The sequence below is a fragment of the Anoplopoma fimbria genome, chromosome 14 (assembly GCF_027596085.1).
Source record: "Anoplopoma fimbria isolate UVic2021 breed Golden Eagle Sablefish chromosome 14, Afim_UVic_2022, whole genome shotgun sequence".
NCBI classification, from domain to species: Eukaryota; Metazoa; Chordata; class Actinopteri; order Perciformes; family Anoplopomatidae; genus Anoplopoma; species Anoplopoma fimbria.
In genome coordinates this window covers 22,996,325-23,019,318 of record NC_072462.1, presented here as the reverse complement: position 1 = coordinate 23,019,318, position 22,994 = coordinate 22,996,325, and the positions used below count along the sequence as shown (strand labels likewise).

The following is a 22,994-nucleotide window of genomic DNA, read 5'->3' as shown; positions in this document are numbered from 1 at the left end:
GAGGAGCAGCGGGGGGAGGAGGATGGGGGGAGTCAGACTAAGGGGGTGGATCTTGGGATGTGCGACTGCGACACCACACACTGACTGGCGGCGTTGGCTGATTGCATCTGGCCATGACGAAAGGTTAACAGGCAGCAACCTCCGCCCCCCCCTCTGTCCGATGTGACACGACGCTCTCTCCACTCCCGTCGCTCCGGCTGTGAGGCGTCGCTCTTTCACGGTTCGTGAACTCAGGGGGAGGGGGGGCCATCGGAGGGATCTTTCACTTTCTGTTGTGTAGGACATCATATAGAGTGGCAGAGCAAAAGAGGACCCAATTTATTATTTCTGGATTTTTACGTGCCCCTTTTGATCTGTCACACAAAGATTCATTCATGCATGAAGGAACACACACAAGCACGCACACACATGTGGCTGTAAACACACATTCGTGCACATGTATATCACGCACACTTGCATAATGTTCTTGGTCACCATTCCCCCCAGATGCATTGTCTCCCCCTTCAGAGAGGACATTAATAAGAAATGAGTCCCTTTTTGAAGTTTTTTGCTGTGGGCTGTCAGATCTGAACTGACATAATCATCCCCAAGAATAACACCTCCTCCCACCTTTTAACATTTCACTCACCGACATTCAGCCTCCCTCTGTGCGTAAGGAGACTGTGCTCAAAGGTGTCCTCTCAACGTGGGATCCAAATGGCCTTAATCCAGTTCCTGAAAACATACACTGTACCCCCACACTTCTGTAATCCTTTGTAGGTTTTCCCTTTTTTTTTGCCCAACTGCATGCACTTTGGCTGAATTACAAGGAAGCAACACTTCTATTTTTTTTTCCGGCCTTCCTGCACCAACTGCTCCCTTGACTTTGAATGTTTGATGCATTCACATAATTTCATTAGGGAGAAAATTACAACATCCTTTTATCATTGCTCATATTTAACTGGATGTAAACTAACATTGTAGGCTAACTAATTTTTTTTAACTCTTCATTTTTTTTTGACAAATGATCAAGTATTGTTTCCATTGATCTGGTTGTTGCAGCTCTTTCCGTGCCAATTTTTTTAAGGAAGTTTAGGATATTGCATAGTTGGCATAAATGTCCCAATTACAGCAAGCTAGAGGACAGATGTGATGCTTGACTTTTATAGCCTTAATGATATGACATGAACGCAGCAAGTTCCCCCCCACCCTGAGTTGTTATCGATGAACAGCACATGTGTGAAGTTCAGTCTGTCAGCTCTGTTAACGCAGAGAAGCCCTGTTAACCTCTCCATCACCCTGAAGAACAGGGGTGATTCCAGGGTCAGTAGAGATCTGGGGCCTTCCCCTGAGATCTTTTAATAAGTCTGGGGTAACACTTCAATTGACACACACACACACACACACACACACACACACACACACACACACACACACACACACACACACACACACACACACACACACACACACACACACACACACACACACACACACACACACACATCACACTTTTGATCTTCAGTAGCATGCTGTGAATCCCCCCTGGTGTGATATATAGTTACTGCCCCTCTCTCCTCTTTTTTTTTTTCCTTTCCATGCTCCACAGTGTGATTGGGGGGTGAGGGGTTTCCTGTCAGGTCACAAGTTCCGTTGCCAAACTGCAAATCTAGAACTGATGTAACATACCTTTCATCCAAGGGAATTCATACAGTTAGTCCAAGGAATCCTTATTTATTTTAAATTCATTTTAAAAAGGGCATTGGTAGCTTAACCAGTGTATCTTAAGGGGATTTTTGTTGACTTATGAGCACCTCATTTCCATTTTCTCACCATTTTTTCTCATATGTTTTTTATAAACAACGGCTTTGTTAGAACTCTCAGTATCACAGGAGGACATTGTTTACTGTGAACTGAGGTGATAAGTGTGCTCTTGCAGAAACAAAAATCTATAATTTACTGGGAAACCTTCAGTGTAATTATGTACTCATGAACACAGATAGAATCTTGACTATTTTTTGAATAAAATAATAATAATATAATAACTTTATTTATATAGCACCTTTTAAAAACAAGGTTTACAAAGTGCTTCGACAGACAAGCCAGCAAAACAGTGCAAAATAATGTATTATAATAATAATGGTTATATCCATTACAGTCAAAAATAAACTTTCCAGTAGTGCAACAACAAAATAAGAATATATACACACATCCACATTGTCAGAAGCCAGTAGATTCAGAGAATTGCCTCGAAGACACGCACACTCGTACCATGGTATGTCACATCGCTGCAGCAATCTGATGGATGAAGTCAGACTTGGCATATCTTTCCCCTCCCCTCATACCCCCGGCTCATTTCACACTTTCCAGCTTCATCGCCTCTCTGTCAGGCACGTGTTAGACTGGGAGAAAAGATTCACACCCCCTCTTCTTCTGACTGAATGTGAGGATGTGGCGTTCCCACCTGTGTCACCATGTACTTGGTAAACCTGTAAATTATCGGTATGCTCCTACACCGTCTCCAATAAGACAAAATATGCTGATTTCACTTAATTACGAAATTGCCTCTCATTCTGATGCACATTACTGCCCACACACACGTCAAGTTGGATTCATTTGAGCATCCCTTGGTCTCTGTGAATGTTTGTAACACATATACACCAAGGCACACCATGTGAACATGCCCATCTGTAGGCGCAGATGGAAACACTTGTTCTCACACATACTGTATGGGCCATACAGCCCACACACGCATCAGAAAGGCCAAGTTTTGGAGTTGATTTTTTTTTTTTTTTTTTAGCCTTTACTAAACTCTGCTTGTTAACCCGCTGATGCGCAACGTTGGTAAAAAATGGCACATATACTGTATATTCTCAATGGAATTTTAAGGGAACCTTCGATTTGTTTACATATTTGCATTGAGGAACATATTATATTTCGGACCACTCACCTCATGGTCCTTGTTCACCGATTTACAATCTGCCTTGTTACAACCATCATGACACATGGAAGTTTAATTGTACTTTTCACCTTAGAATGCATCATGTTCACATGCATCATTATGTAAAGATTGTGGTTCTAGGGTAAGAACAATGTGAGTATAGAATTTTCTTAAAATTTACTCAAACCAATTTATCGATCATCAAAATAGTTGGCCATTGAGTAAATCATTTACACATTGGCGATTGTTGGTTTAAAACTATAAGATTAATTAAATCAGTTGTCTTTAAGGTTGTTTTAATCATTATTCCATTGATTGATGAATTGACATCTCAGCTTTGTGTGCCCTGCCTGATTATGTTACACTTACATTTCATTGTTCATTGTTGTATTTTGTAACAATTTTCACTTAAAAATAACTGACTAGGCAGAGGAAAAGTTAAGCATTATTTGTTTTATTCCGAAACAGTTCCATCAGTAATGTGCACATGGTATTATATAAGTCTTCTACTATATCTCTGACTGCTCTTCAGTTAGTGTTTTCTGATGGTGCAACAGTTCCCGGCCAGAAGAGATACACTACTCTGCTCCAACCGTCTTTCTGTGCATAAAGACTGGAGGCCTATCTGTTAGTCCTTTGTTGATTGTCCTGACTTTGATTGACACATTCTTCATACTTGTGGACAGCCCACGTCAATCCTGTTACATTTGGCAAGTACAGGGCTTTTTCACAAATGCGTTTACATGTAAAGAATGAATGTAGCGCTGACCCACAGACAGGCGCACAATGAAGGTCCATGTGACCTATATGGTTAGTGTCTGTGGTCCATGGATACCTACATCCCTTTACATGGAGCCATATGCAGCCACGAGGCAGACACATTGTATTGTCCTGATCCTCTGAGCTCATGAATAATGTAAGGATGAGGTAAAGAAGAATATTTGTGCGGATATTCCGGGATGTCTAAAGCCTTGAGCTGCATTAAGGCAGTTTTCACATTCAATCTGTCATTTTCATTCCATTTACTGTGGTTTCCTTGCAAACAGCAGATCTTATTCATGACTTGCCAGCAGCATAAATTCTTGAAGAAATCTTTGTATATTTAAGCATGTTTGTGGACTTGTTGAATAACTCCATAAGGCTCCAATTTATGGTGTATAAACCCCATTTTAGACATAATATAAAGCTTGTTTTCACTTTTATTTATACATTTGGTTAGATATCTGGATAATCATTTTACCATTATCCTGAAATTAGAGCCCATCAATGGTTAAAACAATGCATGACAGACTTTTAACTCTGATTTCTTCCTTTTCTTGTTGGCTATGGTCTCTTGTTTTGTTGGATGTGATGTTTTTATTGAACATCTTCAAAACAATCTTCTTGCACGGCCCTTTCTCGGTCAGCTCACTGACAGATCTTATTCCATTTGTCAGCTCTTTGTGGAACTGTAATTGGCATTTCTCTTCGTACAGAATTGTAGGCCTCACCATCAATGATTATTATTCAGTTCCACATTGCAGTTCTCCTTTGTAGTTCCCTCTTCTGCAAATTCATTAAAGTCTGGAGGATTATGATTATGTTCTCCGTTGAGTAATATGGTGTAATTCATGATAATTAAGTTCCAATGAAAGCACTTCCAAATTACGAGTTATTGGGATTCATGGATAGCCGCATCTGGTTTAGATTTAAAAGACTGCTGCATTTTTTTTAGAAATCAAGTTTTATATATTATTCTGAATTTTTCTTTTATATTCTAGATTATTAAATCCCAACTGGTATGGTCACTGTGCATGGGGTTAAGCTCTTACCTTAATTATTTGTAAAATATTCCAAAGCTTAAAACTGAATATCCATATATTTTATGTAAGAAAAGCAAACATGCTCTTTGCACCCTAGATCCACAACCACACAACCTCAACTGTATCAATTTTAGCTTTTGATATTATTTCAACATTTAGGTGGAAGGTTGGAAATCTGCCTTGATAGTTTAGATTTCTCCCAGTTGCCTTGTGCTCCTCTTCATCAGTCAGCAGCACAAGGTGTCCCACAGACAGAGTCCTAATAGTAGCATAGTGAAAGGGGACATGGCCTCTAATGGAAGCCCTTTGTTCAGTTGTCACTTTCACTGCTCCCATGGAAACATCCTGCTAGCCAATCAGACGAGCCCTCTGGGTAGCAGCCACTGTGTTTCCTTCACTGCTGGTCTAAAGGCATATATCACACTGAGCTATCTTAAATGTCTTCTTATTTCTCACCCTCCTGCTATCTTTTTCTCTCACTCAGCAATTGGTTTACCATGTTTGACATATTTCCTTGTTATGCTGTTAAATTGTCGAAGAAAAATAAGTGGTATGTCATACAATAGAGGAGAAATGGTATTTACAACGTTGCCTCCCAATGTATACAACACTGAAAGCAAAGCTGTATTGTTGAGGCGTCAAGATATACTGTGGTTATGAATGGAATAAAAGCTTTATCCTTTTAAAATGACATCATGTTTTGGATGCCAGGAGTCAAGGCTTATCCTCTCCCTGAAGCTGCTATGAATACCACTTGACTTTCTAAAGATGAATATAAAGGTAGCTATAGCTACATGCATCTCTCCCACTGGGTAAACATTGTGTTGTGTGATAAGGGTTTTAGAGAGAAGAGAATATTGGCTGAGTTGATAAGAAGGAGTGGAGAAAAAAATCCTCTGTATCTCTGTACCCAGTTGGAGTATAAAGCACCATTGGGACTCTGTAGAATTTAACTTCTACAGATACTACTTCTCTAAAGACTGGGGAGCAGGACTTACAGTCAGACCAGGGAAAATATTCTGCTTGTGTATAAAAAACAGACACCAATAAGCTGTGCACTCTGGAGGGGCTTTTGATTGTGCATTAGTGCTCACTGCAGGCATGGGCATATAAATGTTAGTAACAATTATTTTAGTTAATGTTGTGCTGGCTGATTTGTGAAATATCAATGGTGGTAATATAAAGCCTCTGTGTAGAATTGACCCTTCGCTAAGCCCCACCCCCCGCTGCTACTCCACCAAGCTGTCAGAGTTACCACGGAGCAGACACTGTCACTGACTGCACTCCCTGAATAATATATACATTTTTTGGGAAAACTAAAAACACATTTCAGAGAGAAGCAGACAGAAGAGTCGACAATACATGTTTGATGGAAATATCCAGGATGTCAAACTAATTCAGCAGTGAATGAAGTTTAAATAGGAAAAAGACAGAAGCTTAAGATCACAGTGTAAAATTCAACAACCACATCACCTGGCGACTAAGATAGATGACGATGGAATTATTGATAATTAAATCAGATGTTTGATTTAATTAAGACTTTGTAGAATTCGGTTATTAAATGGCCAAATTCCTTAATAGATTTATCTTTAGAGAGAAAGATTGTAATAATTCAATAATAATGAAGTGTCTGATAAAATGAAAATTAATACATTGTGTTTTAGCACCTCCATAAAGTTGACAGACCTACAACTGACAGATTGAAAAAGGAGCAGTCAAAATCAACAGGGCAGGGGAAGAAATTATCCTGATTTTATGTCCTTAAGCTTGAAAACAGTTGGGTCCTACATTTCCCATAATGCAACCATTAGCATCTTTTCATTAGACTCACATCTTTTAAATTCAATGCCCTGAATAATGATTAAAACGGTCTGTGTCAAATTGGTTGAATTGTGCTTTGATAAAAACTATGATGTGATGGTTTACACCCCCCCTTCCCCAACTTCCTTATCTCCTCCAGCAGAGTGGTGTGGGCAGACCTCCCTCCCACAGGCCGGCTGGATTACGCATGTTGGTCTAATCCCATTCATTCTCTCAGTGCTTTCTGTCAGACAGACATGTGCTGGACCATCATGTGCCCCAGTCCCACACATGCAATCACACACACACACACACACACACACACACACACACACACACACACACACACACACACACACACACACACACACACACACACACACACACACACACACACACCAGTCGCACAGACAGGCTCAGGTGCCTTTGTTTGATAAGGACTATGCGGAAGTATTAGCCTCATCAGTCCAGTCCCACCACATCATGAGAAATCCAGCTTCATCCCATGATCCCCAGGCCGTCCTTATCACCACAACCTGCTCCAAAGCCTTAAACCCTTGTGTCACCACACGCTCCCAGTAACAGCTTTGGGTGAGGGATCATCTCTGATGCGCACACTAGGGCAGATAAATCTGAAACCAATACAAAAAAAACGTTGTTTGGCTGCGTTAAAATACCAAAAGAATAGAAAAATGGTTTCTTCTTGTGCCTCTTTGTGCGTTACAGCCGTTATCGGCTGAGGAGTTGAGAATCTGTCTGGATGGGTCATTTAAAGACAGGACAAGTCTGTCTGGAAACTCATAAATTATCATAAATAAATAAAATCATATTCAATGGTTTACTAATCTCTTAAAGGTCCAGTGTGTGGGATCTATTAACAGAATTATGTTTTCATTAGTGTATAATGTGCAAGGGTGTATTAAGGCCATTGTAGGAAAAAAATCTATATAATTACAGTGCTTAGGGAGGGGGGTAATATAAAAAACGAATTTCGTCAATTTACGAGGAAAAACAATTTAAGTGGCAAATTTACGAGGGAAAAAAAATGATACATTTGAGAGATTATAGTCGTAAAATTCGGAAAAAGAATTGTGGAATGCATAACTGTTGTAATGCCAGCAACCATCTGAATTTTGTTGCTTCTAAGTTACCTTCCAGAGATATTATTATGGTAAGGCTGGCCTCTGGGTGATGAATATACATGTTTTCTTTGACGTTCTTTCTGTGATCTTTTAAGAACTTCAATGAATACTTATATTGTAGAATTTACAGTGAAGTGGAGAAAAACAACTTAGTTTTTGACTACAATAAGGCTTGTGTCTTTTATTTCACCACAGCTAAAACTAAAAAACAACCGTTATGAAAATGTTACTGCAAAACACTGCGTTACCATAGTTGCTCACTGATGCTCTCAAGGGCCCGTGCCCATCTATCGCTGTGTCAGTGTGAAGGGAAAATAACACAGAAAAAGGCACATAACATAACCGCTTGTGTTGAACTGCAAATTATGGTGAATTATGCCCTTGGAGTTTGCTGGGGGGAGGAACAACTGGAATGCCCTACTAGGCCTGCCGCTCTTGCGTTCCAGCCTCGGATAACCAGGATGAGAATGGATGGATGGATGGGGGAGTCCGCTACAATATAACAGGCTATAATAGCTACTCTGTGGCTCAAGTGGAATCTGTGGTGTGATGAGGTTGATTCAACCTTGTAAAGAGAAGCGGTACTTCAACAAAACCAAAAAATATATAAATGTATGACTTTGTAGTCCTCGCAAATTCGTGACAAACACAACACCGACTCTAGAGAGGGCCTCGTGCATTCTTTACTTTACCTGAAGGCCACCTTAGTTCTAAGACACACTTGGGTGAGAGAAGGGGTTTTCAGTTGGTTACACTCTCCAACCTCACCGCTAGATGCCGCTTAATCTTACACAAAGGAGCTTAAAGAGGAAATAATGATCGAATCAACCCATCTGGGTTAGATGCTGAATGCCCTCTGTTAAACTGCAAGCATCTCAATAAGAGCTATAAAATCTATCTCTGGTGTTATAAATACCTTCATAACACCCATTTCAACGATTAAAAAGCTACGGCATGTGTCTCTGAAAAAGGTAATGAGAAAAATAACAGCTCCAGAGGATTTATTTTGTGTATTTCTTGCAAAAAAAAAAACTGCACTGTTTGAAATTAAGTGTGTTATATTTATTCCCCTGACAAGAGATTGTCCTGGTAGTGCAGTAAAAAATAGAGAGAGCGAGAAGGAGGGTGAGAGATAAGAGATGATTTATTCAACTTGCGTCCCTCCCAACTATCACTTTTCCTTTTGGCATAAGGTGGTGTGTTTTTAAGTGGTTACTTTATCATTATTACATTGCTTTTTTTTCTTCTAAATATTGGTGCATACTTGTTGTCTTCTGGGAATTGACCTAAATCATAACTCCCTTTGCTTGTGCCAGTTTTCTTGCAGTGTTAGACCACCCCAGCTGAAAAATGAGGAGCATAGGCTGTGTAATAACTAATGGATTGGCTGACGGCAGCAGCTGTTTGCTGTGTTGTGCTGTATGGCAACCTGACCGTAACTGCTGTGTAAACAGCTAGCAGACAAAACAAATTATCGGTCTGGCGAGCCTAAACAAAAAATTGTGCAACACAAGGAGGTTCACAGACCGACATGATGCAAGGTATGCACTCACATTTGTACATACGACAGGACACTGCCCCATGTGCATTTTGCAGCTGCAAAAAACATTTAGCTTGGCTGATAATATGGCCAAATAGAAATGTATCATCCAAAGACTTGATGTTCAAGAGTGTCATACACCTGTAATATGCTATATTGGCCCCAGTAATAAAGACAAAAAGTCAACAAATTAAAACAAAAAATCTTCGTCTGTTCCCCTCAAGTGAAAGAAAGAAATCTAAATCTTTCTTGGTGAAGGAGGATACTTTCTCTTTGCCTATTTGTGAGGAGCAAAAGATAGCTGACTCAGCAGTGAAAGACTATGGTCATCCTAGCATTGAACTTGACGATAAATCAAATGCAACCATTTAAACTAGTTTAATTCCAATAAAAATGCAACCTCGGGTTTGTGCAACAAAGACCCAAAAAGATAGATAGTTTGTGCTCACTCTCTGTGTTGCACAGTAATCCACTGTATAAGAGGTTAAAAGTTTACCATAAGCAAGGAATTCATTTGCCGTTTTTTGGGGGAGGAACAGCAGTGGACAGAATAATCCAATATATGATGAAATATGAATACGAAGTTAAAACCATGACCTGCTGGTATAGCAACAGAAAAAAAAAACCCATAACAATTAGGCTTCATCCTCTGGAGACCATGCACATCTGTGCAGAATTTCATTGAAATCCATTCAATAATAGTGGACTGACCATCAAAATCACTCAGTTCTGACACTAGCATTGCTAAAAATGAAGCCAGGAATACAAAATAATTCTGCCAATAAAGAATACATTTGCACGTTTTTTATAATATCCTCCATCATACATTAGTATGTCTGAAGACCCCATTTTACAGACGACATCTGCTTGCTTCTGTCTAATCCAGGGATCCAGGTTTCTTCGTAAAACAAAAGAGCATCGAGGCACATTACAAACATTTTGGATTCCAGTTGCTCTTTTTGTCTGTGAATCAGACCTAATTGACACACTTTGCTTCACTGCACCAAATCGCCTCCTAGCGTGTTTCCTATACAGCTGTTTGTGTTTTGCGTTTCAACCCAACCACAAATGACATTAAAACAGTATGCCTAATGACACATTTTGTCATAGATTTCCCCGTGCGAGCCTTTGCCCATGCTGCTGATTAAAATGTCAATGACGGTCCAATAGAACGGCTCGTAACAGCTGATGAAAGATGTTAAGAATATGACACAACACTCTGGAACTTTGTATCGCAGCAGGAGGCCCAGGCCCTTCTAGCATGAAAATGTCAAACACATGTTTGGGAAGAGGCAAAAACAAAACAGAAAACTGGGCCAACCAAAACACGCATGCAGTCATGGATCGTTACACCCATGCATGTGCACACATACACGCTTTTTCATTTCCTCTATTTTTGTTTTAGTGGAGCCCTTTCAGCACTTACAGGAGGAGGGGGTGATTTCTCTCAGCAGTGTGTTGAGATCATGAGTAATAGTGCAAGAAATTGACCCGCTGCTTTGTTGTCGAAGCAGCAATGGACAGATTGTGTGTCTGATCTTGGCTCATTTCTAACTGCTGGGTAACCTGCAGCCAAAGACCAGAGATGCTCTCTAAGTGATAACCCACCCTTTGTAAAGGTTTTATAATGAACATTGGCCCTGCAGATGAATTTTAGCCATTTGTGATTTTTTTATTTTTGTGTTTTTGTTGGCTCAGCTCTCGCTTTCAATCACAGTTGCATTTTCAACCCATTGTGAGTTAATTTTACGCTCTGTGATCAACCTCTGTGTTTTTGTGAAATGCATCAGCTCAAGAATTCATCTACATGGGGAAAGGGTTGTTCTACAGCACTTGTTCACACTCTTTGCTGTTTTGTCCCTAAAGAGCTGTTTTGTTCAAACGTGTGTGAATGCAGGCGTCATCCTTGATTTGCTCAAGTTGTCCTGCTGCCATCACGCTCGCCGTGACGGCCCTCTAGTCTTGTCATGCATTTTTTACGGTGTGCCTGCAGGATGGAATTAGAGGGTGGACTAAAATGTGAGAGGGGTTTATTTACTCACCTCTGTGATTTAACCCTGTTGTCTCTCACATTCATCACGTCACAGCAACACCCAAACCTTTTATTAACATTTAATTGAACTCTCACCTTCTCCTCTTACCAATCTTCAAGAAATTACTTTTGACACCTGTTGTAAGGGGGCTCTCACACAAACACCCCAACTCTTGGTATTTGATCCCCACATAGACATTCAACCTTACATGCGATGCAAGTAATTAATCAATTTGTGCATCTTTACTCTTTACTATAAATTGTTTTAAAACTGTGAATAATGCACTTAACAAGAGACCAAGGTGATGTCTTCAATTTAATTGTTTTGTGAGACCAACAGTCTAAGACCATAAGATTTTACCCTTACAATAGTAATAAATGGCGAACATTTGACCTTTTTGCTCAATAGGAGTATAAACGATCTATTAAAATTACCATAGTGTGAACTTAGTTTTGTCCCCGCTCAGTGGAGGGAGCTCCGTCTGACTCCCACTGCTGAGTCATCAAATGCCTGCGAGTTTCTTAACCACCCCGACACTCTTTAAACCTCCCACCCTCTTTCTCAGCCTCGAGCCCAAACACAGCGGTGATACTCTCCACACAACGCCTCCTCATCCATTATGAATGGGCTGGCTTTGCAACAAATAAGCTGTAAGCACAACAATCATAAGCGATCTGATACAGTTGCTGCCCAACGAAGCAGCATCTTTTTGTGCTGTTGTTGTTTGATCTGGTCCTAATTTATAAGGATTATAAATGCTGCTTGGCTCAGACAGCTTAAATGTAGATTCCCTCAGCAGTGAAGCGGAGCTATTCACACTGTCAACCTCTTAACCCAACCATTTAGCTTGGTTTATGGTGACAAGAATTGCTGAGCACAAAGAGAGTAAATCAATGACATACGTAATCCTTCTGTTCTATAGTTTACGGTGCAGTCACAACGTATTGAGACGTTTTAAGTTGTTTTCACTGAACTCCAGCACAATGAATGTGAAGTCTGGAGTTTAAAGTGATGCATTTCAGCTTTAGTTTGAGGGTGTCGCAAATTCATGTGAGATGAGATTCAGGGGTTTGGAGTCATATCTTGGACTTTTTACCAAATTCATCATAGAAAATATATGCAGTTACATTCTTTGCAGTGAATGATTGCGGTCATATCATATTTGATGATATTATGCCTGGCCAGTGCAGCATATGTGTTTCACTTATTGCTTCTTTTTTTGCAAAAAAAATTCTCATCTTCATCCTCTTATCTAAACCTTTAGACACCTGGATAAGTTCTCTTAAGCCCCATCTCTACCAGAACCTGTCTCTTTACAGATATTGCATGCTCCACACGGTGGTGCACCATTGATCTGTGTGTGTGTGTGTGTGTGTGTGTGTGTGTGTGTGTGTGTGTGTGTGTGTGTGTGTGTGTGTGTGTGTGTGTGTGTGTGTGTGTGTGTGTGTGTGTGCTCATGTGTTTGTGTGCGTGTATGTCTTTGTGCGCATGCCTGTGTGTAAGAAAAGCGTGCACACTCTCGTGCACAGCACATGTGAATGTGTTCCGGCTGGGTGCATGCTGATACACATATGTACCAACATCCTTGGTAGTCACGCCTAAGTGAGCAAACCCATGTATGTTGATTTGCCGTGAAATGGGACAGGTCATGGACATGGCTGCAGCGCATTGGCAGGTGTTGACCAGGCTGACGCGATCTATGGAGTACAATTTGCACATATTAGCCACCGTTGCCCTTTTTCCTTCAAGGAGCACAGGTTCAGATCAAATCAATGTCCGAGGTCCTAAAGCTAAATAAGCTCTAAAATGGATTTGTAGGCACATATTTACATCAATAATTCATATTGATGATTGTTGGAAATGTATGGTAATCTGACCAACTTTTTTTTCCTCTATTCATTTTTAACACAATTATTCTTGATGTTTAGCTAACCCGCAGTTTCAATCAGCCGTGACTGTGTACATTTCCTGCGTGGGCTGAATGCCCTCTGTTGGTTTATTGCCATTTTTGCCTGGCACTGATGGTAAAAGTGGTCTTTGGGTTAGCAGTGGCACTCTCTCTGGCCCTCAGGCCAACCCGGAGGCTTTTCTTGTCTGGACATATGCAGTGAAATCCCTTGTAATCAAGCAGCTTGAAGGTCTGCTTTGAGGGGATTTGGTGCAATGTGGCAGGTGCCAATCTGACTGCAATCAGGATTTGCGCAGGCCCGGCTCCTGATGGCATACAGCAACTTTAACACGAGCTTATGCTCTGACACTAATGGCGGTCATTCATGCGATTTCCTGCTCACAGTGTGTCATAGGCGAGGTACGCATAACCTATTAGAGATGTACAGTGTTTCACTCAAAACACATCCCATGACATTTGGGTTTGGGCTGTGTTTTAAACTTCCACCTTTATCCAGGAGGGCAGAATTATTTACACATAATGTTTTCTGGTAATGTTATTTATTTATTTTAGAATTGTATTTATTATTTTTGCATCACTCTTAGGTTTATGACTATGGATAGGTGTTGTGATCATATGGAAGTCTTTATTGTCAGTGAGGCTTTTATCCAGTAATATCTTATTCAAATGATTCATTGCTTGTTTTAGCCTTTTTTCCCTATTTACCATTTCATGAATATATTTTTTTATTTCGGTTGCAATTTTGTACGTTTTAACACTTGTCCTTAAGTTATTTATTTATGTATCTTTTTTTTTTTCAGCACTTCACACAGAGCACCTTTTCAAAACTGCGTAAACAAATGAGTAGTACCCCCTTATTTGAATGCAGGTTGAATAATTAAAATAGTTATAATTCCCCCAGGGTGTCAACTAAGTCATGTGCATAAACCTCTACAGATGAAGCATTTTTGCTTTACTGTATGCTTCATATTTTAGACAAGTGAAATGTGTGCGTAATACATAAAAATAAACCGTCGAATGGAGAAGAAAATAAAGAGGCTGAGTTCAAAGTAAAAAACCCCGGAGAATAAGAGGAGGTTTGTAAAAGACAGAAACTCCCGGAGGCAGTAGGACAGTGGGACACACACACACACACACACACACACACACACACACACACACACACACACACGCACGCACACACACACGCGCACGCACACGGTCGGGCTCATCCGTCCGTCCTCTGTCTGTCTATTATTGATGTTGGGCACGCAGGGTTCCCACTCAGCCATCTGTTCTCAGTTCTCCCACTCTGTGTCCCTTTTGCTTCATGCCTACCACTTTGGCACGCTGGCATAAGCAGAGCAATGCTGTCTTATCAATGTGTGAAGACTTCATGAATATCACACACTATCAGGGAGTCAGCTGTTGGAAGAAGAGCCCAGAGAGAGAGAGAGGTGGTGAAAATAAAGCATAACAGTAATGTGGTGGATTTTTCATTAATTTAGCCTCTTTGTTGGATGACTTCCAACACACGCATTGATCTGCGTTGCAAGATGTAATCATGCCATGACTGCATGAGATATAAACAGGATTGGCAGTGGGGTGTGGTTTGTGATGAACTGTCAATAGTCCTCTTTGGCATCTTTTCAGATCTTAATCAAATCACAGCCCTGCCCTCCTACTGTTAATAGCATATGGCTGCAGTTTTCATTTGATTCCACTCCTAGTTGATGACCATGCATATTCAGTCGTGCCCGGTTGCCAGGGGTAACAAGGGGCCTGTAGGTCTTCTGATTGGCTGCAGGGTGTGCACATGAGGCCTCACTTGGCCCCAGCTGGGGCCACATGTGGTGTGTCTGGGGATGTGTAAGGGTGGCGTGTGTTTGCAAACACACTTGGCCTCGCCTCGCAGTTAATCCATAGATGCAATCTTCCTCCCTGCTCCCCTACCATTGCCTTGGCTCCACACACTCACTCACACACACACACACACACACACACACACACACACACACACACACACACACACACACACACACACACACACACACACACACACACACACACACACACACACACACTTGCACATGTGCATAGAAACTTGTAAATGCAGTAGATGGATCGTAAATGTTGCATGCCAGTCTCAAGCAGAAACTGCAAGCATCAGTGGATCTGTCTGACTTAAAATGTGTCTCCAATTACATCCTCCTGACTGACAGAAAGGGTCAGATGTGGGTGAGGGGATGCCAGGGGGCTGTGTAGTGGTGATTAAGGTAATATTTTGGTTTGGGGCATGAAAAAAATATAAGCTATAACTCCATCATGTGACTTGTCTTTTTCATATTCCTAGAGGGGTGGAAGAAGCTTTATTCTCTGGGCAGCCCCGGAGTTAAGACCCTCCGGGGAGTACGAGATGAGAGGGAAATTAATAATGTGTGGAGACTCAAAGGCTTTGGCCGAACCAAAGGATCAGAAGAGGGTGTAGAGAGTGTGTTAGAGACAGAAAGGGGAAACAAAAACATAGGCACAGAGAGGAAAGCACAATCAGGCAGATAGGCCACCTTTGAGACAGAGGAGTGGCATTATGAAACCGATAAAAGAGGCAGGCTCCAAAAAAAAGCATTTTTTAAAAAGGTCAGCACTTAATGGGATACTCCTCTGGTAATCTTTTGTGTTTCACTCGCACCCTTTAGGCCTGAAAGGCGGCACTTCTAGATAGCTCTTTGGTGGATTATTCCTTCATGTGGTTTCGATGAAATCAAAAAATACCCTGTGCTCACACCTACTTTGTCTATAGTGAAACTGTAGCTCTACACAAATACAAATAAGAATGTTGTTAACATCTTAGGCAATTGTCACAGTGCGAGAGCAGATTTTTAAACTTCTTCAGCTGCCTTCAAAACAGATTGCAAATTAGCATTTCCTCTTACAAGCCAGAGGGAGTCACGAACAGCACTCCCAGCATCGAGACATCGTTTTGTTTTTTTCACATCATGCCGTGTGACTGTAACGAATTAAAAAAAGAACAAATTCCTTAATGTTAAGGAAACGGGAGATTTAATATTAATAGACTTCACTAAATGATGTGTGAACGTCACGCCAACATGCTGTGCGTTGGCACACTCAAGGCTTTTCTCCCGTGGCCGTGCACGCTTTGGCCCCGCTGTGACCTCTCTGGCTCGATGCCAACAGCTCCACTATCCTTTGAACCTGGACCAACCTGGCTGAAACCAGCTGTGTTTAGCTGGATCTCATCTCACTACCAGCCATAAATATTAATTAGTATTAAATACTCTATCTATCTATCTATCTATCTATCTATCTATCTATCTATCTATCTATCTATCTATCTATCTATCTATCTATCTATCTATCTATCTATCTATCTATCTATCTATCTATCTATCTATCTATCTATCTATCTATCTATCTATCTATCTATCTATCTATCTATCTATCTATCCATGAGGCCAGTCAGCTGTTTCATTTACATATTTATGTTTGCCTTTCTTATCTTTTATGTTTTTGAATTACGCCGTCTGGTACCCTTCCACAAAGACAATGTCGGCTAATAAGACCAGAAAAGATAGAGCTAATGATACTGGGGCAGTGTGCCACATGTGATCCCTCCCTGCAGCATGGCCAGGTGGGACGCATGCCACCCAGCAGCACAATGGGTTTACCCGCAGTGATTCATTTGACACACGAGTCATTGGCTAAACAGACATTGAGCTAAATTAGCATCTACTATCCTCCGCCTGCCTCTCCCTCTTTGTCTGTCTTTCTGTCCCTTTTTGTTCTCCAGCTAAAAATAACCATCAAAAAATATATGTCAAGGTGGAGTTTAATGGTAGACTGGCTGCATATTGGAACCATAAAGCATGAACATGACTGCCCATTACACGGCTCTTTAGCGGCACGGTGAAATAACCTCTTATCGTCCTGAGGAGCAATAGCCCCGTCAAGGTTTCCCTCCACCGAGTGGTCAGATGTAAATGAATGTGATGTATACATACTTCATAACAGTGCCCCATGTAATCCCTCCACTCCCACACACAACTGATTATGTTAAACATAAGAACAGCTTGAATAGAGAGAGTAAAAAGGTTTTGGTCAAAAGCGCTTCAGCGTAAGTATCCCACAGTCCTAAAGTGGTGCTCTTCAAAACGGCCATCAGCTCATCTTGAATGTTAAATGCCATAAGCGCTGAGATGACGCATTGTGTGTTTAGACAAGAGGGAGTTTGATGAGAGGCTGCTGATGACACACCTGCCGAGGAAGAGGGGTTGAGATAACAATTTTCTCCTCCCCGTCGAGGAGACATCTGGCATTGCCGCGGTGTTGCGAGCTGAAATACACCCAGGAGTGGGTAATGAGGCGTAGGAGACCGGGGTTTGTGTTTTGGGGGGGGGGGGGGTTGTGTATGTGTGTGTGAGTGAGTGAGATGGTGGTTCGCTCATCTTTCTGAACTAGCCTCTGTAGACCCTGCAAAGCGCACCATCTGTAGTCCACAGCCATAAGCCCACTTGCGTGTGACTCATGTGCAGCGTTAAATCAGCTTAAATAAAAGCACATTTAACCTTCTTCTACTAAAAAAAAACTAAAAGTATGGAGGTTAACATACTATAGAATGCAAGTACAATAAGGGAAAATGAGTGACTATGTGTTGGTGTGTAATATAACCCAAGTAGTACCCGTCCATCCGTGACTGTACTTCACATGTCTTTCATGCAATGATTAACATGGTGACCTGCAATACGTTTACACACAGTCCTTTGTGGCGCTGCATACACCGGAGAGCAGTTACTAAGAAATGTTCAATTAATGTTACATAATGACCCAAGAAGAACAGTGTATGTTGAAGTGAAATATATATTTATTTTATATTTAACTGGTAGCACATATAAAGTACTTTGATAATATCTCTGCCTCCGTGGAATATCTTACTTTTCTAGTTGATTGTTGTCTCAGATTGTTAAATTTATGTTGTTTTTACAGTTATGGTTGACTGTTTTTGTTACTTTTAGTTACAGTTAAGTTGTGTCAGATGACTTGTGTTACTTTTTTATTGCCAAAAAGAATAATTTCATTTTTTTCTTTGTTTGAATTATGTTTTAAATGTGTGCAGTAATCATGTAGTGTGCATCAGATAATACAGCATAACAGGATGATATGAGTATCAATAAAACAATAAAGGCAGAAGCAACCTGGTATAAATGATTGCGCACAAATGATGAACAATAAGGAGTTAAATGTTTATATGTTTATCTCTTTGTTTATTTCAGGTTATCTCCGCTCTGTCAAGGATCTCCCACCACAGCATCGCACAAATCAAAGGCATCAGGTATGTGTCTTATTTGTAACTCTCTCATTTATCATTTTAACAGCCTAAGCACTCAAGAGGATCGGTGACAAAGAAAGCGTTTGGATGAATGCATTTCTCATTCGCTGGTGGGCCTATATTGAGATGGAGGTGGCTGTTAACATCTGCTGCTCATTTATAAGTCAATTTACATTTTTAGGCAATTAGCTGCAGCTTTTAGCCGCTGTTATCTTACAGGGAACAAAATAACCCGCAACACATTTCCTTCTGTCATTCAAAATCTATTAGACTGCTCTCTGAGTCTGAATACTACATTGTATGCAGGGGCAGTTATTTATCACGCATTATGGTGATGCTGAGAGAATCCCTCCGACTGCTTTATCAGGCCCAGAATGGGCTTCTGATTTCTCTTCATGTGCTCAATCCGCTTGGAGCTTGGTGGCTCACCGGCCGGCGCCACATAAAAAGCCATTTTATCCGTCTGAGTAATGAGTAGATGTAGCTTGCCCATTAGGAGCCATGCCAGGAAGTGAAGGGGAAGAGAGAGGGTGAGTGACAGTGGGAGACAGAGCGCAGGTCCCTTGCCATTAATAAAGACAACACAACCTGCTGACTTCTGGCTAATTCAAGGCCTGTCCACACCGACCACTTTGCTGTGACTGTGTCAAATCCAAGGCTCAGTTGACTTCAGCATAAATCATTCTTTCTGATTTTTGAATACTTAAATCCTAATAATCTGAATATTAATTAGCTTCATATTAAAGTTCAGATTCTAAAACTGTGGGTCAGAGGTGGAAACCCAAATGGTTATGGATCTAGTGTAATTCACAAAAGTGATATGTTTTCACAAGCCTGGATTCCAAACAGGGGGGACAGGTGTACATAATTGGACAAACTGTCCTTCAACTGAGGGATGAGCACCTGACTACTGAAGTGTCCTTGAGCAAAACACAGAATTCCTTTCAACCCTGAATGTTAACCAGACCTCTTGTCCTGCTTTGGGGATGAACGTGAGGGCACAACTGCATTATGGGGATCGTTATAGTATGACTTTTACTAAGTAAGGTCACTTTTGGCTCTTGACCTGACAAAAAGGAAACATTTATTAAGGTAATTACACTTCACTACATTCCCTCAAGGGTCAACACAGAAAATTGCAAAGCCAAAATAATCTTACCATACAATGTTACATTGATAATTAGTCATTGGTCATCAATAATACTTTAATGACAGTAGTGCAGTAGGTATTCAGTGTTAATATCTAACACATTGCTTAACCATCTGAACCCCAAGCAGTTTCGGGGCATTTGTTTCTCCTGTCACATTTGACTCTCTGTGGCTGTGATTTTCACTGCAATATATATGAGCTGCACCTCTTTTAAAAAAGGACAATCATAGCTAGAAGTAAAGATAATTAAAAAAAAATGATTTTGTTAAGTATAACACAGTTACCATGCCATAAATCATAAAAAACAAAAGAAAACAAGCTGAACTTATTTGATAATTTATTTCACAAAAATGTATATATAACTGTATTATATATATCCAACATGTTTCAAAGTGTCTAAAGTGTCACCAATGTTGGAACAAAAAATGGAGGCTCTGGGTACTATATATATTCATCTATTTACAGTTTTAAAACCTCTTCTTGCGGCCGCTCCTGTTCTGTCCCTAATGGACTGTGCTCAGTTTCAGGGAATTTTTGTCACGTGGCTTCCTAGTTGGCTGAGGAGCACAGAATTTAATGCTTTTTACAGTATCTGGTTTCCTCAAACAGTTTATTTGGGTCAAGATTTTAAATGAGACATGTAGATTTAACTGTTTTTGATGTATTATCAAAATTTTCAGCTTTGTTTTGGCTGCTTTTTCTGACTGAACCTTTTATACACATGATGTAGTCAAGGCTTGCAGAATGATGAAAATCTGATGATAATGATTTTCACAGCATCTTGCTATGAGGAACGATGTGGTTTTCGGTGATTGTTTAAAGAAACCATGCTTTTCAATGTCTCCTAATGCTTTCGCTACATTATTCCCAGATGACAAATGTGTAATTATGTCCGAGTCCATGCACTATAACATGGATGTTCACTGACCCCAGTTGGCCTTTCTAAAGCTGCCCCTCACCCGTGTCTTGGTAAATCTGCCCAGGGCAAGGTCAGCTGCATTCAAAGGTCTCAAGGACCTGACAGATCTCTTCTGTATTGCCTCAAAGCCCCAGTCAACTGTGTACAGGCCTGACAACTGCAATTACTCATTTGTACATGCAAGTAGTGTACAATATAGAGAGGTCCTCCAAGTCTACTGGCAGGATGTTCATGTCATTTCAGAAATTGTTATTTCAAAGTGCATATCCGTTTAATTTCGCCTCCACGTCTCACAGAATCTTTTCTCTGTCTCAGTTCACCTTCAGAAGGATACTACTTTGTCTGTTTTTGTGATAAGAAATGTCAAACTTAATGTGTTAAACGTCTTAATTGGCTGTCCCTTTTAAGAAGCAAATAGAGAAGAACATAATGTATAATGGAAACTTTTCTAGAAAGGGATTTATTGGATCTTGTCAAGCTGTGGTACCCCAGTGTGGAGTTCTCAATTGCCAGACAATAGCCCCACAGTCTCAGATCATTAATGCACAGACTTCCCATCAGGCCATCCATTGTGTTTTAAAGTGGTCAGAGGGTTCCTCACTTGGTAACATGGCGCCAAAGGCATGTCCATTGACGTTCTGTTGAAGCCAATTGATCTCGTCTTGGATGTGTGTCCGCTGAAATCAGGCATCGATAGTTCATGTCTCATTCACTGTGTCAGCATTCCAGCACCAGTTGGAAAATGTATACAGCATTTTGCATGCTCCTCTGCATGTTAAGAGTAACATTGAACACGCAATTAAATATACATAACCTCTCTACATACAAATATACATACACTCTCTTCTCCGTCATGTTGTTTGTTTTTGGTCTTACTTAGACACCCCCATTAGGATTCTGCATGGGCTTGAATTGTCCTCTTTGTTAACATTCCTAATATTGTTTCCACACTTCACAGTTAAACTTTGAGTGACTTTTTAAATCTCTCTAAATGCTCTCTTACTATCCATTTTACGTAATACAGATTAGTGAGTCTACGACAAAAATGAAGATAAGCTTCCTTTCAATTGTTCATCTACTTCATGGTGTTTTTTTGCCCCCGGTTTCACCTCACATGGGTCTGACGAGATGCTTTGCAGACACCATTCATAAAATAACTTACTCTGCTCTCCTCTGCATGAATTTGGAAAATCCTATAATTTGGTGATGGATTAACAGTGTGACAATTTGTTTCCTTAGCCTTCTCATTAAAAGATGCATTGAACGTCAATCAAAGAGAATAACTGATAACTTTTAATGATTGAAGTAGTCATTTTTGGTTTATTTGTTTTTCGGTCTCATTAAAGAACCTCTTACTTCATTGTGTCCCCCTCCCCACGTCTTTGAAACAAAACCTACATCCTTAATATTTACCACATGCCTTCATCTGTGAACAAGTCATTGTAAAAACCATCAATCAAATCAAAACTACATCCTACATCCTTTGTGTTCAGGCCTCATGGTCCCATCTCTTTGTGTGTCCTGGGAATTGACCTTGTGTTTCTCACAGCTTATCTACATTATAAGCCTGCGTCATCCTCTATCCTGTTATTCCCCCCCCCTACCGCTTATCTTTTCTGTCCTCAGCTAACCACACTCTAACCTTCAACTTGCTCGCGCTTCACTGTCCTAGTTCATGCCTGGTCCATGCTGTTATAGTGTGTGTGCTGGACTCGGGATCAGGGACGTAGAGTGCGAAAGACCTCAGCTCAGTATCAGGACAGAGAACAGATGAGGAGGAAGTTTCTAGAGGGGTTTAGTTAATGATAGTCCTTTATGGACAGTATGTGCAGTATATACTTCCCTTGAACATGATTTTCTTTCTTACTTTTGCAATGGTTCTGAATGACTTCAAATTCAGGAGTACTTTTACTTTAATAATAATTAATTAATAATTTAACGTAAGTTAAATAATGACTTTATGTATGGGTGAATGTACTCAATTAAAAACACATATGGGTGTGAGAGCAGCTATACAACTTATTTGTTGTATATTTACACATTTACATTGCTGAAAAGAAAATGCATGAGTCACAAACAATTAATAATCTATATTCCACCGCAAAGAATCCCGTTCATTCAATTGCAGGGTGTCACCATGAGATGGAGCTTCCTTCACAAAATCACATAAAACCAACTGAGGAAGAATCATGTTTCTATGTAATATATAATTTGTATGATAATTGATGATATAAATAAAAGATAGGATACATAGAAAAAGGAAAGAATAAAAAAAAAAGAACGAAATCACATTCATAGTTAGAGCTATTGTTGGGTGATATGTTGACATTTTTCCACCAGCCACTGTCAGCCCAACAACTGGTGATGCTGTTTTATTCACCAAAACCATATTGGTTAGTCTTTCCACTGTTCCAAAAATCACACACACTGGTTTGGTTGGGGAAAAAAACATTAAT

The 22,994-nt window shown here is 40.4% G+C and overlaps 1 protein-coding gene across 4 annotated transcripts in view; it reads left to right on the top strand.

Annotated features, from left to right (window-relative positions):
• vav2 (vav 2 guanine nucleotide exchange factor) overlaps positions 1-22,994 on the top strand; it is a 192,148-nt gene that overhangs the window by 116,935 nt on the left and 52,219 nt on the right. For all 4 annotated transcript variants that reach the window (XM_054612385.1, XM_054612383.1, XM_054612384.1 and 1 more), the window contains exon 3: positions 18,414-18,472. In XM_054612385.1, the coding sequence (XP_054468360.1) occupies positions 18,414-18,472 (59 nt within the window). The remainder of the gene's footprint in view (positions 1-18,413; positions 18,473-22,994) is intronic.